At 52.0% G+C, this 14,883-nt stretch overlaps 1 protein-coding gene across 1 annotated transcript in view; it reads left to right on the forward strand.

Moving 5' to 3' along the window:
• The window catches only part of zfpm2a (zinc finger protein, FOG family member 2a), an 89,811-nt gene extending 75,240 nt beyond the window's left edge, over positions 1–14,571 (forward strand). The window contains exons 6-8 of the mRNA XM_062465139.1: positions 9,294–9,500; positions 10,227–10,451; positions 10,950–14,571. Coding sequence (XP_062321123.1) covers positions 9,294–9,500; positions 10,227–10,451; positions 10,950–13,507 — 2,990 coding nt within the window. The 3' untranslated portion in view covers positions 13,508–14,571. The remainder of the gene's footprint in view (positions 1–9,293; positions 9,501–10,226; positions 10,452–10,949) is intronic.
• The last annotated feature ends 312 nt before the right edge of the window (positions 14,572–14,883 follow it).

Below are 14,883 nucleotides of genomic sequence, written 5' to 3' on the forward strand. Positions count from 1 at the left end.
TTATTTTCGCCCCACTGATTAAGAATGATCATGACAGACCAGTAAATCTAGTCTTGGACTGTGGATTCCATAAATAGCCTAATACAATTGGCTGTATCAAAAGGGATGTATATTAAAAGCATCTGAGTGTTCTCTGCTGTCAGGATTCCATTATGGTGCCTGCTCTCTCCCCTTGTGTTGATACGCCTGTAATTTACAGACCGATCTTAATTGACTTATTTTCTCTGCATGTCTGTGGGTGCCTGTGCACGCACCGCAATAAGAGTGTTGTTCCTCTGTTGGGCCACACACAATGTACTGAGTTCAATTTTACCATTCATAATGAATGCAGCATCACCATTCAAATGCAGCCATAAGCACACAGCAGATAAGAATTTAATTAAATGTAGATTAAAACCAAACAGGAAAACACACTGGCTGATAATTTTTTATCACGTCCCCTGGTCATATTCCCCCCCCCCCCCCTCCCCTCATACTTTCGACTTGTTCTTCCTTGGGCTACGCAGATTTTCAGCTTGCCAAAAGTGGCGAAACACCTCACACACACATCTCGCTGTGGCGGCGTGAGATTGTGTAAAATGCAAAACGAGGGGCGGTCACACGATTAATCAGAATTCTGGCGTCGGGGGAGGATGGTGGTGGTGGTGGGGGGGTCGAATTAGTTGCTTCATCCCAAATTTGCATTATATTCCAAAGGACAAACCAGAGCACTGTAGGCAAGGGGAAACATATCTCTCTCTCCACACGAACAATTAGATATTTTACACAATATTGAAATAAATGTCACCTTCAGTATCAAATGTGTCCATACTTGCTAAACATGATGTTAGACGCAGTGCCCTGAAAGCGTGCCGGGGCAGGGAGAGAGCTGCGGTGCTGAGGAGGACTGCAGCCCAGACAGGAGAGACAAGCAGGAGACCTCAGGCTGCCTTGCTGCTGCAGTACACTCCACTGGGGCTGAGAGCAGCCGGGGAATACTACAGTACACTAGATTTGCGGTCGATTTTTTACAAAGTATTTACTTTAAATACTGTTGAACTGGTACTGGCTTTTCCAACCCGTGTCCTTCTTATGTGCAGTTTTAAACGTTTTTAAATTACTGTAAAATTCAAAATAAATTCTCACATAAAAAAAAGGTAATCAAGCCGATAAGTAGATATGTTGTTACATTTGGGACTTTTAAATGCTGAAGTATAACTATGGTAGATAGCAATTATCTGCTGAAGTTATGGTTCCTCTACCCAAAATTCCTCTACCGTTTTATTAAAACATATACATTTACCTGTGTACAGCTTCAAAGTGCCGCAGCTTGCAGGTTCACTATCTGAACCAATGGCTTTTCGTCTTAGACTTATCCTACACGCACACACACACGCACACACCTACACACATTTAATACAACCACACACAAAGAAATCACCCAGATTATTACCCTAACACAGTTCCCTACAGTGAGGCCCTTATTAAACGAGCAGAAATGAGTAGCCATCGTGTTTGTCGTCCGTTATGGTCGGGGCTGGGGATCTCTCGAGCCCATGGAGGTGTCGAGGAATAGCAGCGCCACCGGTACGGGCAGAGACATTGTTCCGAACGCGCTCAAACTGGCACAAGAGCGTGCGCCGCTCTCTGGCCAGCGCCGCGCATCCCCTCCCGCCGCTTCCTCCTCCGCCCGCGCCGCCACCACGGCTGATGCCGCCGTCGCTTCTGTGGCCGTCCCCTGCCCGCCGCTCCGCTCGCTGCATCTCAGTTCCACTCTATTACCCTCACGCAAGCCATTGGCCTTTTTTTCTGTGGGGAAAAGAGCAATTTCCTGTCGCAGTCTGTTTGATCAAGTGCTAAACCCTTGTGATCAATGGAGAGACAGATGTCGCCTCCAGATGGCCAGGCGGTGATACCTGGGGCAGAGGGGGGCTTGCCAGGACGACAGAATGGCAACGAGCAAGGGCAGTGGCCGGGCCCGGAGCCGCAGCCATCGAGACACAATGTGACAAACGCAATTAGGCCTTTGAGCTGCAGAGTGTTTATTTCTCCCTGCAAAAGTGACCGGAAATTTAATTAGCACATACTTTAAGCAATATGTAGAATTACAGGGGTGCAGGGACACGGGGCATGTTGCTAGGGATTCAGCATTGGTTGGTTTGCTCAAGTTTGTGTGTGTTTGTTTGTGTGTACGTGCCTATGTCTGTGTGTGTGTGTGTGTGTTTGGAGTTGTTTTCCCTCTGTGTAGTCTACAGTTAATGTGGTCATCATTTTTACAGAGTAATGTAAAACGTTAAAAAAAAAAACTCCCTTAACTGCAGCTGTCAGGAGGTTTCTGGAAACATTTAAATTCTTTACATTCCGTTCTCACCTAGAACCATGATGTGCCATACCAAAATGGCTGACAGGTGCTCATCCCTGGCACCTCCATCCTTCTGACCCCAAAAAATGAATAAACCACCATACACCATACGCCAGGAGGTACAAACAAACCTTCCCAACGAGGAGAGACTCACATTTTATAAACATAGACATGCAATTGCATTAGGCTAGGACTGGCCATGGCTGCCTAGGATTGGCTAGGACTTGCTATGGCCAGCATCCACGCCACCACGGCCAGCAAGCCCATGTGGCGCACACAGACACGGAGCCACATTGGAGGAGCCAGTCAGGCACTCTCGCTCTCCCAGGAACCCTCCCGTTGGAGTGCCGCCGTTCACCTGCTCCCACAGAGGCATGGTGGGAAGGGGGGATGTGGGCCATTGGGCTGCAGCTGGGGCTCTGGGCTGGGGGGGGCTGGGGCTGGGGCTCTGGTCTGGGGGCCTCTGGTCTGGGGGGGCTCTGGGCTGGGGGGGGGGGGCTGGGGCTGGGGCTGGGGGGGCTGGGCTGGCTCTGTGCTGGGGGTGGGGGCTGGGGCTCTGGGCTGGGGGGGGCTGGGGCCCCGGCAAAGGGCTGTCACAGGGGCCTCGTGCTCCAATTAGCAGGGCTGGTCAGGATGGGCAGAACCAGCATGTTCCCTCAGCAGGAGCCCTCAGTAAACACATGTCCACTAGCTGAGACCAGGCTGAGCAGGAAACCTGCAAAAGAGCCTGTAAACCCCCCCCCCCCAGCCCCTCCACCCCCCCCCCCCCAGCCCCTCCACCCCCCACCCACCCCCATGAACAAGCCACCAAAACCAGGCCACCCACAAAACCTCCACCCCCACCCCCAACCAAGCACTACAACGAGGCAGATCAGAGAAACACACTCCGACAACCAGGCTGTCGAGCCACAACCAGTTCATAAAACCCAGCAGACATTGTGACAGACATCCAGTGGAGACCTGTATACAAACCTTTTCAGAGGAGAGTTCTGTGAAGCTACTTGACTTCTCTCTTCACATGAAGGGATTTTGCTGTTTGAGTTAATGAGGGTGAACACCTTTTTAGTGTTGTCTCAGGGATTTGCCACCGACAGTGCTTGAAAATAAAGAAGCACATATTTAGTCCCCCGAAAAAGCATGAGAAATCAAACATGTTTACAATTAGCTTTTACATTTTTCCTAAAAAATGATTTAGTTGACCCAATAATCTTCATCTACATTTTTTTGCAAATTGGTAGTTCAATTTTTGTTCCTTATCGCTGCTCTTGTGTGCTCTTGTGTGTTTGTTCATGTGATTTTCCACATTAATTGTCAATCGTAAACAAATATATTTCATGTTCAACTTCTTTTCCAATTTTACACTTCTAATAGACCTATAAAACAAGACATTTCCATTCACATTTATCTCTCTCATTCAAGACTGTAGCCAAACAGACAGACCGACACTTGGCAATATAATTCTAACTGCAGAGAAAAAATCTTCTACACTCTCCTGGGAGTAGCCGCTGAAAAAAAATGTTCTAATTATGAAAGGAACCGTCCTATTTTCACGCAGTGTCAAATCATTTCCTCAATCAGATCATTGCAAGTAACAGGAAATGTTCTTCAAATGAAAATATTGAATTTCTCCAAAGTCAGACATCTTGACAGTAGAATGGGACTGTTCTGTGTCTTGTATCGTGGTCGTGTAACGTCTTTGTTACCAGAGAATGTATACAGTAGAGAGAGTGTGTATGGCTCTCCTGGGAGACCCTTTCTAATTTGTGGATTGTGACCCTGGTGCCGTTAGCTCAAGGCTATGCAGGAGCTCTAGTGCTGGCTATCGTCTGCTAAACACTTATTGCTAAAATTAGCCCGGACTGCACTGTAGTGTCGGTGACTTGTGAGTGTGTGCTTGGTGTCAGAGGAAGCTAGCTTCCGTGAACACATATTTACCTAACAATGCTTCATAAAACCACCCTGTCACGTCCCATCAGTAGCAGAAGAAATCCTTCACTCTGTCTCTGACAATATGCTTTTGTTCTGTTAGAAAAATCACTTGGCTGTTGGGTATTATTGTGTACATAGTGTATGTATGAGGTGTAGCAGCAGTGTTACTGACAAAAAACAATATAGATGATTGTATAGAAATACGTGCTAAACAGCATTAATATCAAAAAAGAAATAGAAGCCTACCTGCCTGCCTGTCTGACTCCCTGATTGCCAGACTGCCAGCCTGCCTGCCTGTCTGTCTGTCTTTATGCGTGTTTGCCAGCCTACCTGCTTGGCAGCCTGCCAGTCTGTCTGTGTGTCTGTCTGTCTTGCAATGGCACTGTATTTGAAGAGCCTCTGCCTCGGTATAAGATGAGACTTCCTCTGGTGTGCTGGTGAGGCTGAGCTCTAGCATGAGAAGAGTGCCTCTTAGTGGTGAAACACGTGCATAGGCGGGATGGTGTGAATGCTAGTCAATCCCTATGGAGCAAGGGGAAATATGATAGTTCTACATGTTTGGTCGATTAGAGATGGGACACACAAACACACACGTTTAGCTTCTGCGTCTAAGCACCTGAAAGGCACTGTTTAATCACAAGCCCCAAATTGACAGCGATGTCATTTTCATCGACTTCGTTTGACTGAGAAGTGTTGGAAGCCATCGGTGTCCATATTGTCCTTCAGTCTTCCTCAGTGGTGTCTCTGCTTGTTCTTGGTTGTGTTGATGAGCTCTTCTGAAAGCTCCCAGTTCACCCGCTGATTCAGACAGCGTCGAAATAATGACCATTACTTGTGAAGAGGGATTCATTCAGACTTGCTCGTTTTCTCGCAAGCGGATGAGTCTACTGTACAAGGATAGCCCGCTGTTGAGTGTGGCGGAGTAGAAAGGGAATAGAATCGAATAGAACACCGCAGTGAATAGTAGAATTGTATTTACTGTCTCTTGTTGCTGCTGGGGACGTTGTCAGAGCGCTGGCTGAGTGCAGGGGGGCCCACGCCATGGTTCAGAGGGGCCAGCGGTCCCAGATAGAGCCCAGGCATCCATGCTCATCGGCAGGACCTACTTGCTATTCGTATGCGCCATGAGGCTGGGGCGGGGCGAGGGGCTGAGGCTGATCTGGAGACAAGAGGAGAGGTCTTTAATTAGAAACCTCTCAGTAGCCCGTGGCTACGATGGCCCTGCTTTACAATTAAGCCCAGTAGTTAGCAGGCTGCCGGTGGACAGAAAGTAGACCTTTCAGGACTCACGTAATCAGGACCGGGAAATATTTGCGGGGGGGGGGGGGGGTGGGGGGGTGGAACCAGTCAGTCAGGGAAACCAGTCAGTCAGCACCCGCGTGCAACCAATTAGAGGATTTCTCTAAAGCAGAGAATCAACTGGAGTCGTAGGTTTTGTGGTTTTGCACCTTCAGTTGTAGGTGTGACCCGTGCGTGTTGCCAAAACTAAACAGCCACCCCTTCCATGTGGAGCATAGCTGCAGTGGAACGGGAAGGTCTCCAGCATGGTAAAGACTTCCGCAGCGCTACTTTGGTTTCGACAGATGGCAAGAGAGGAAGAGCTGATGTGCTTAACTACGCATTTCACCGCAAACTATTAAAGAGCTGTGATGTTTACACACACCAGCGTTTGAATACCTGTCTTCGGGCCAGTTTAATTATACCGGGCCTTCTGTTATTGGTTTAGCTTTGTTGTCTCGCAGGCCCCACGCGAGGAAGGAGACATTTGTTTGTGCTTTCATTAAGATACGGAGCCCGGTGGCACTGGGAGGAGGGGACGGACCAGGAAGTGTTTCATTCCAGCTCAAGTATCTGGTCCTCCGTCGCCCACCACGCGTCTACAGATACTGTATTGTACACACACCCACGTGCTCCTAAAGACATGTAAAGCCAGGAAATTAAAAATGGCCTCTGATGCCTGACTTTGAAATCTCTCGGGGCTTGGCGAGGAGTGGAGGGGTGGGGGGTGGGGGGGGGGGGTTGGGAGGAGGACATACAAGCTGCGTTATTTCCCATACGATTCATCCTGTTTGATTAGTGAAGTACTTCACTATAACCAGGGCTCGCCTAATTTTGTTTCTTGAATTCCTTCATATGTTCATCTTTAACTGCATGTTCAATGAACCATTAATCAAAGGGAGAAAGAGGGGAAGGGGGGGGCGGGGGGGGTTGGAGGGCTTGCAGCCAGCGGAGCCTCAGTCTCTGGGCTGCTCTGTGCTCGTGAATATTGTACTGAGAGACCACAGAAAGCAGTGGTTTTTAATTATCTGGACTACGTACAGGATGCCGTTTTTTGATTGTTTTAATGAAGCAGCTGGCCTATTGTCTCCGCTTAATTCCCCCATTGTTTTTAGAATATGTCATAGTTCTTTATTCTTTTATCAGGTGCTCTGCAGGAGGAATGAGACAATGGCCCTCATTCCAACTGCATTGGCCACTGCACAAAGGCAGCTGTAGCGGACAGCTAACCGGCAAACAAGTGCAAATCACACAAGCACCACTTCTCAGACCTTTCCCCCAGTTTAAGACTTTGTGAGCATGCTCTCTGGCACCACCACTTGACCCCGCCTCCCTGTGAGGCGGGCCGCATGCCCATCACACCTGCCCGCGGGGGGGGCAGAGCGGGAGGAAGGCGCCCAGGGGTACCCTAACCCTGTGACCCGGAAGAAGAACGATGAAAGGTCCAATCTGGGGTCACCGAGGTCTTCTGAGACTCCCCCCCCCCTCCCCATTGTCTTTGCCCACCTGACCAGGAGCCACTGGGCTGAATAAGCTATCTGTCAGCACCCACATCAGAACTGTAAAGTTGCAGCTAATTAGCCAGGAGCTTGGAAACAGTCCCTCAGTCAACACTACAGCACTGCACCTGAGAGTCTCAGACACCGTCTCACCTCACTGGGTCTTCAACCGTGCTCTCTGTCTCTCACTAACGACCCCAGTCAGTGAGTATCTCATGTCGTGGGTTCGAATCACGACCCGATTTGATTTGCATTCCCTCTTTTTAGCGTAGCGGGCTGACTCTTAGACAGACAGTATTTGGAGTCTTCCTAGACTAACATCTCTAGCTTTAGCTCAGCAAGTCTGACCGGGCCTTGTGTTTCTCAGGTTCGAATCCCTGCATCAGTATGTTGTCATGTAGTCGGCAGCTTGTCTCCGCTGCAGCCAGCGAAGTATCGTCTAGTCAGTCTAGGTGCTTCGTGACAACGTGACAAGCCCTCATTGTACTCCAGCACTGTACCTCACACCAAAACATACAGCGAAATGCGACGAGCGATCGTCGAGCGGCGAAGCTCGCCGACGTGTTCCCGTCCGGCCGCGCATTCAGCCCCGCGCCGAGACCAAGCCGCTCTCCTGAAGTCTATCTCAGCGTGGGATTCATTAGCCTGAGGGGGAGGCGCCATGGAGGCCTGTGAGGAGGCAGTGATCTGAGACAGACGGAGAGTCCGTATCAGCTCCCAGGGTCTCCCCCGTCACTCCCCCACCTCCGCGGGGGAGAGCGTCTGCGCGGGGGGGGGGGATCGCTTACGGAGCGGAAAGTTTTCGGGCGGCGCGCGCCCCCCACGATCCAGCTCGCTCCATTGTCGCCGGCGGGGGCCCGCGTCGCACCTTGACGGTAACGGGCGGACGGCGAGGAGCGGTTTTGTTATTTGAAGAAAGAGATCCAAATTGAAAGGGGGGCCTCTCCAGGGCTGTGCGGTGTGTCTGCACCCAGAGAGGGAGCTGCGTCGAGTGCGTCTCCGCGCTCGTCGCGCCAGATCGGCCCGTAGATAGGGCCTGCTCTCTAACGCAGCGCTCGCACACACACCCGTGTGCACGCACACACGCACGCACGCACACTAACAGACATATTTGCACTCTCTCGAACCCCTTAAAAGCACTGGAATTTTAAGATGTTTGATTACTGCCAGATGCCAGTTAGAAACTTGCTTAATTCCCAGTGCTGAGACACAAGGTCTGATCACCCTTAAAGGGAGTATCCGCACCCTTGCTCAAGCCGGATGAGAGATGTTATGTGGGAGGTGTTTGAGACAGGAAACATTCACGCCGGGACCTTGGGAAACATTTCATCATCGCGGCATAAATGATCGCTCGTGTCTACCACTTCATTTGACTTATTGCGACAAGAGCTTCTTTGGAGCACGGGCCCTGGAGATTTGACTCACTGAACGACTGCCCAGGTGCATGGGAGAGTCGTATATAGGTTCTGTGTAAACATTAGTAACGTGTTCCTCCGGGTCTACGGTCCTGCGGCCCCTCCACCTGCTCTTCCTCTGGCTCTCTGTTCTGGAACAGCTGGCACCCCAATCTCTGCTCCTCTCTCATCCTGACGCTCTGTCGGCAATGTTTGCACATCTTTGAAAGCTAACAGCATGCTTTAATTAATTGTCCAGCTTTTCTCTGAAACAATGTCCTAATTCTGCCATTTAGAGGGAGCGTATCATAGGTTGTTGTTATCGCCGCTGCCAGATTTTTGTAAATAGTCATATTAAAAACTTTAATCTCTTCAATGGGAGAGGAAGAGCTGCTGCACAGCCTGTCATGTGCTGAGATAAATATTATCTAAGCTAAAACCTTCTCGTCCCCCCCCCCACCACCACCACCTTCCCTCCCTCCCTGCTTCCCCCTCCTCTCGTCCCTGCTCTGACTTAATGAATATGTTCAGAAGATTTCAGAGGAACGTTTAATCCCGAAACACAACAATGTAATAAAGGGAGAAGACCTGCCTCGCTGTGCTTCGAGGTTCCGCCACACTACACTCCTGTGTGTGTGTGTGTGTGTGTGTGTGTGTGTGTGTGTGTGTGTGTGTGTGTGTGTGCGTGCGTGCGTGTGTGTGTGAATGTCTGGTCTTACTTTACCTCTGCTGAACTTGGAGGTTTGCGGCCCCGTGTACTTTATGTTGCGCGTTACATGAAGTACCATTTGCCATTTGATTTACTCGTCTGGCTCCATCTCTCCCTCCCTCCCTCCCCCCGTCCCTCTCCAGGTGGCCAGCTCTGGTGCACCACCACCAAGAACATCATGGAGGGTGAGGAGCTGGTGGCGTTTGCGGTGGACTTTGACTCTCGTCTGCAGGCGGTGAACCACATGTCCCTGAGCGAGGGCATGTACCCGGCCAGGCTGCTGGACTCCATCCAGCTCCTCCCCCAGCAGGCCGCCATGGCCTCCATCCTGCCCACCGCCATCGTCAACAGTAAGTGGGACACGTTCACAAACACACACACACACACCATGGATATAAACTCACTCCAGTTCACACACTTACCTCAGGCACGGGCATTCACACATTCACATACTGTACACAACCACAGACCTACTGGCTCACTCACACTCACTTTAACACACACACACACTCACTTGAACACACACACTCACACACACACATGTCCTCGGTACGACCGGGCTGCAGTCACCTGTTTCACCGGGAGGCGTGTCTCCAGCAGGCGTAGATTATCCCAGATGAGTCTCTGTGGCTGAGATAAGAGGGCTGACCTTCAGTTAGGGTTCACACAAACACTCCCAGGCTCAGGCGAACCTGTTAATTGCAAAAATACAAGCCTCATGCAAATAAGTGTGTTTGTTTACTTAATAAGGGCTATCGGAGTTCAGCCCGACAGGGAGGCTTCAGCAAGCAGATGGGCCTGTGTTCTAGTTTGCCCTTGAGAAAGGGCAGCAGCGTAGTGGTGGAGACTTACAGGGATATGGGAGGATTTTCTCGTTTTCACGCAAGCTTTGTGTGTGTGTGTGTGTGTGTGTGTGTGTGTTTGAAAGCCGGACTGCCGGACTGCAACATCCGGCCAATGAGTTTGCGAGCTCGTGTGTCGTCGTAGTCGCGTTTCTATATACCCGTGTGCCCGGCATCACGCCTTACCTCTCTCTCTCTCTCCCTGTGTGTGTGTGTGTGTGCCCGCCCCTCCAGAGGACATCTTCCCCTGCAAGGCGTGTGGGATCTGGTACCGGAGCGAGAGGAACCTGCAGGCCCACCTCATGTACTACTGCAGCGGCAGGCAGAGGGAGCCAGAGACCCCCACGGAGGACAACGACAGCAGCCCCCACCAGACCCCCCACCTCTGCCCCTTCCCACAGTGCAACAAGAGCTTCTCCGGAGCCCGGGCCCTGGAGATGCACTTGAGCACACACAGCGGTGAGCGGAGACACTGGCGCCTTTAGCTCATTAGCTTAGCTTAGCTTCAGTAACTCTCCCCCCTCCCCTCACCCCCCATTACATGTAGAGGGCTTCCTTGTTGCCTGCAACGCACCAGCACTCTCAGACATGGCTACACTTCGTCACTCGAGTATATCGTCAAACCACCACTGCTACAGTTCCACAAAACTTCTGAGGAAAACACTGACACTGTAAACAAGTCACTGAAATAAAGTGACGTCCAGGGTTAGTCAGTTGACAGTTCGTCTCTCAGAAGGAAAATCAATCGATGAATAAAAAGCACCGGGAAGGAGCGAGCGTGGCGCGATGGGCGTCGGCAGTGAACATGACTGCAGAGAGAGAGAGAGAGAGAGAGAGAGAGAGAGAGAGAGAGAGAGAGAGAGAGAGAGAGAGAGAGAGAGAGAGAGAGAGCGGAAGAGAGAGAGATAGAGTGCGAGGCTGGATTCTCACCCGTTTTCTCTTTTATCGCCCTCGCAGGTGTCAAGATGGAAGAGAGCCTGCCTCCTGGCACCAGCTTGAAATGCACAATCTGTAACTACACGGCGGATTCTCTCATAACATTCCAGCACCACATCCTGTCTCATCTGTCACAGGCGGCCTTCAGATGCAATCACTGCCACATCGGCTTCCAGAGCCACAGGGAGCTGCTGCAGCACCAGGACTTACACGGCCACGGAGGGAAGCTTCACAGGGAGGCGGACGGCACCGAGCTGTCCCCCCGGGGGGGTCTGGAGGACGGCCTGCAGCAGGTCCGGGCCGCGGCGGGCGCCGAGCTGAGCGCCAGGAAGGACCTCCTCCTGGGGAGTCCCAAGGTCACCATGGGCAAGGAGGCGGGCGCCGGCGAGGGAGAGGGGGAGAAAGGCGAGAAGAAGCCCCCCATGCTGTCGGCCCAGAAGGGGGACCACCCGGGCAGCAAGGCCAGCTTCTCCTACACCCGGATCAAGTCGGAGCCCTCCAGCCCCCGGCTGGCCTCCTCCCCCGTCCAGCACAACGTGGGCCCCACGTTCCCCATGGGCCCCTTCCTGTCCCAGTTTGCCTTCTCCCAGGACATCTCCGTGGTGCCCCAGGCCTCGGAGATCCTGGCGAAGATGTCGGAGCTGGTCCACCGGAGGCTACGCCACGGAGGCAGCAGCTACCCGCCGGTCATCTACAGCCCGCTCATGCCCAAAGGAGCCACCTGCTTCGAATGCAATATCACTTTCAACAACCTGGACAACTACCTGGTCCACAAAAAGCACTACTGCAACAGCCGCTGGCAGCACATGGCCAAGTCGCCGGACTTCTCCAGCCTGGCGGACAAGGCGCCCGATTCGGTGAGCCCCAACAGCGGGCACAGCTCCGTCAGCCTGCTGCCCGGCTGCCACCCCACCGAAGCCGACAACCACCTGATGCAGTCGGCCAGCCTCAACTCCAGCGTCCTGGAGATGATCAACGCCGGGGCCAAGGGGCCCGACAAGGAGCTGGCGGGGCCGGGGAAGAAGGGGACCAGCCCTCCGGGGCCGGAGGAAAGGCTGAACGGGAAGCCGGGAGAGGTGAAGAGCCCCGGCGGCCCCACCCTGGTGGAGAACGACAACGACCCCAACAAGACGACGTGCGAGGCCTGCAACATCACCTTCAGCCGCCACGAGACCTTCATGGTGCACAAGCAGTACTACTGCGCCACGCGCCACGACCCCCCCATGAAACGCATGTCGGCCAACAAGGTTCCCTCCATGCAGAGGACCATGAGGACGCGCAAGCGCAGGAAGATGTACGAGATGTGTCTCCCCGAGCAGGACCACCAGAGACCCCCCATGGGCCAGCCCGGGTACCTGGGGGTGGGGGGGCCTCCCCTGGGGAACCCCTGCACCTCCCACGAGGCGGCGGAGAGCTTGGCGGAGCGCTTTCACCCCCGCTGTGACCTCTTCCCAGGCATGGTGCCCAAACACCTGGAGGCCTCTCTCACCGTCACCAAGCCCATCATGGCCCCCAAATGCAATTCCACCTTGGACCAGCAGGAGATGGACGCCCCCATCGACCTCAGCAAAAAGTGCTCGCCTGTCTCCGACAAGACATGTAGCTCTCCTAAAAGACTGTTGGACTATCACGAATGTACGGTGTGCAAGATCAGTTTTAACAAGGTGGAGAACTACCTCGCGCATAAACAGAACTTTTGCCCCGGGACCGCGGCCGCCACGGCCCCTCTCGGCGGCGAGCTCGGAGGCCCGGAGGTGTCGGCCATGTTCCCGGAGGTGAAGAGCGAGGGCAACAGCCTGGACGACCTCTACGAGAAGAGCCCCGGGAAGGGGGAGAAGAACGGCGGCGGGAAGCTGCTGGGGCAGAACGGGGGGCTGTTCCCCCCACACCTGGGCCCCACCCCTGGACTCAAACCCTTCAGCGAGGCCCAGCTCCTCCAGGCTAAAGATGACAACAAGAACCCCTTCCTGCCCCACTGCCTCTACCCCGGCGCCATCAAGAAGGCGAAAGGCGCGGAGCAGATCTCGCCGTACTTCGGCATCAAGCCCACCGACTACGTGGGCGCCGGAGGGCTGGTGCTGCAGGGGGAGTCGAGCAGCGAGCAGGACCCGCCCACCACCAACGGCGGTGGAGGGGCGGAGCTGGGGAGAGACCCGCCCCCGGCCACCGCCAATGGAATCCCCCACCCCGGCAAGGAGCCCCTTCCGCTGCTGCCCAAGAACCGGGGGATGGTGATCATGAACGGGGGGCATAAACCAGAGGAACGCTCAGGCACCGCCCCACCCCAGCAGGAGAACCAGAACCGGAGCCACACCCCCCTGCAGCCCGACGGCCACCCCTCGCCGCCGTGGGGCGCCGCGGAGAACCCCGGCGACTCCAACGAGAACGTGTCGCCCGCCTCCAAATCCCCGACCGAGGAGGCCGTTCCCGCGGCAACCAAAGGGGTGAACGGCTCGTCCCCGGGGACAGGAAGTGGGAAGTACTGCCGCCTGTGCGACATCCAGTTCAACAACCTGTCAAACTTTATCACCCACAAGAAGTTTTACTGTTCGTCACATGCCGCTGAGCACGTGAAATGAAGGATTGCGTCGCTTTCCTGTCCCTCCCTTTCTTCTCCTCTTCCTCCTCCTTTCTTTCCTCACTGTTTGGGTACTCTGTTGTGTCTGGGGTTAGTGCAACTTGCAGTTGTTGATGCTGCTTGTGGACAATCAAGAGAAGCTTCATCCTTCTTTGTTTCAGACTTTAATGCAAAATCATTGGTAAAAAAGAAAACAGGAAAAAAATGAATCAAGAGTAATATTGGTGCCACTTTCACACTTATTTATTTTACAATCAGTATTAATAGAAGTAGTGATCTTAATTTAAAATTCAAAATGAAATTTATATCAGAGTTGTTTGTAATGTTATTGTATAGTCATTCTCGTGTAGCACACATATTGTTTACACTGTAATGTAGGCTCAATGAAACAGTAGACAGAAGACAAAATGAGATGCATTTTAGACACAAAAATAGCTACTGAGGCACTTGTGTATTCCTTTTTTGCTGTACCAGTTCTTGTATATGCCGCAATGTCACCTGCAGCCTGTCCTCACGGCCCCACAACCCCCCCTGAGGGAGCGTCTGGGCTGCGTCTCACATTAGGGCATACACACATGGCTTTGCATCCGTACGTGGCTGTTTGTCTCTGTCTCTTTTCTTAAACTCAACACGTGGATGTTCTCATCGGGATGGCAGCATTCTTGTATAGTACTCGTATTTCTGTTTTGCTGACACACTTCGATCTCTCCCTTTTTTGGAAAAATTTGCTCTCGATGCAATACTTTGTAAATGAGGGACACGTTACTGAAAGCAGTATTATGTATGAGTGGGGAACTGTGCATATAATATTTGTAACCCCGTAGAAAAAAATGAAATTGTACAATAATTAAATTTATTGCTGACGAACAGGATAGGTGGGCTGTCGCCTGGGGTTACTGATACTGTAAAATGATCATTCCAGTGTCCTGATTATGGGAGAAAAAATGTTTCTTAAAAAACGTTGTTGCTATGCATGTATATGGATGGAATACAATTCCAGATCTGTTGGAAATTTTTATTTTGATGTGGTGTCATAATTAAACTTAAATCCTCAGGATAACTTCACGACGTTTGGTCTTTCTTTCTCTCAAACAGCCATATTTATGTAAAAGGAATACAGTATACAGTTGTGGATCTGCAGAGATCAAACCACAAGACAGCATAGAGGTAGAAAAACAAAAATGTCTATTTGGCTGTAAGGCACAACTGTTAAATATCTGCACTTGTAATGAAGTATAAAATCAAAGTAACCATTTAAACAGTTGTGTCCAGTATTTACAAGAACGGATCAAGTATTCTCCAGTAGAAAACCTACCCTGAACAGAACCTCAAAACAAGACTGTAGACTTATACAGAACTCCATGTCACATAACACTT

This window comes from Osmerus eperlanus, chromosome 7 (genome assembly GCF_963692335.1).
Source record: "Osmerus eperlanus chromosome 7, fOsmEpe2.1, whole genome shotgun sequence".
In the NCBI taxonomy this organism is placed as follows: domain Eukaryota; kingdom Metazoa; phylum Chordata; class Actinopteri; order Osmeriformes; family Osmeridae; genus Osmerus; species Osmerus eperlanus.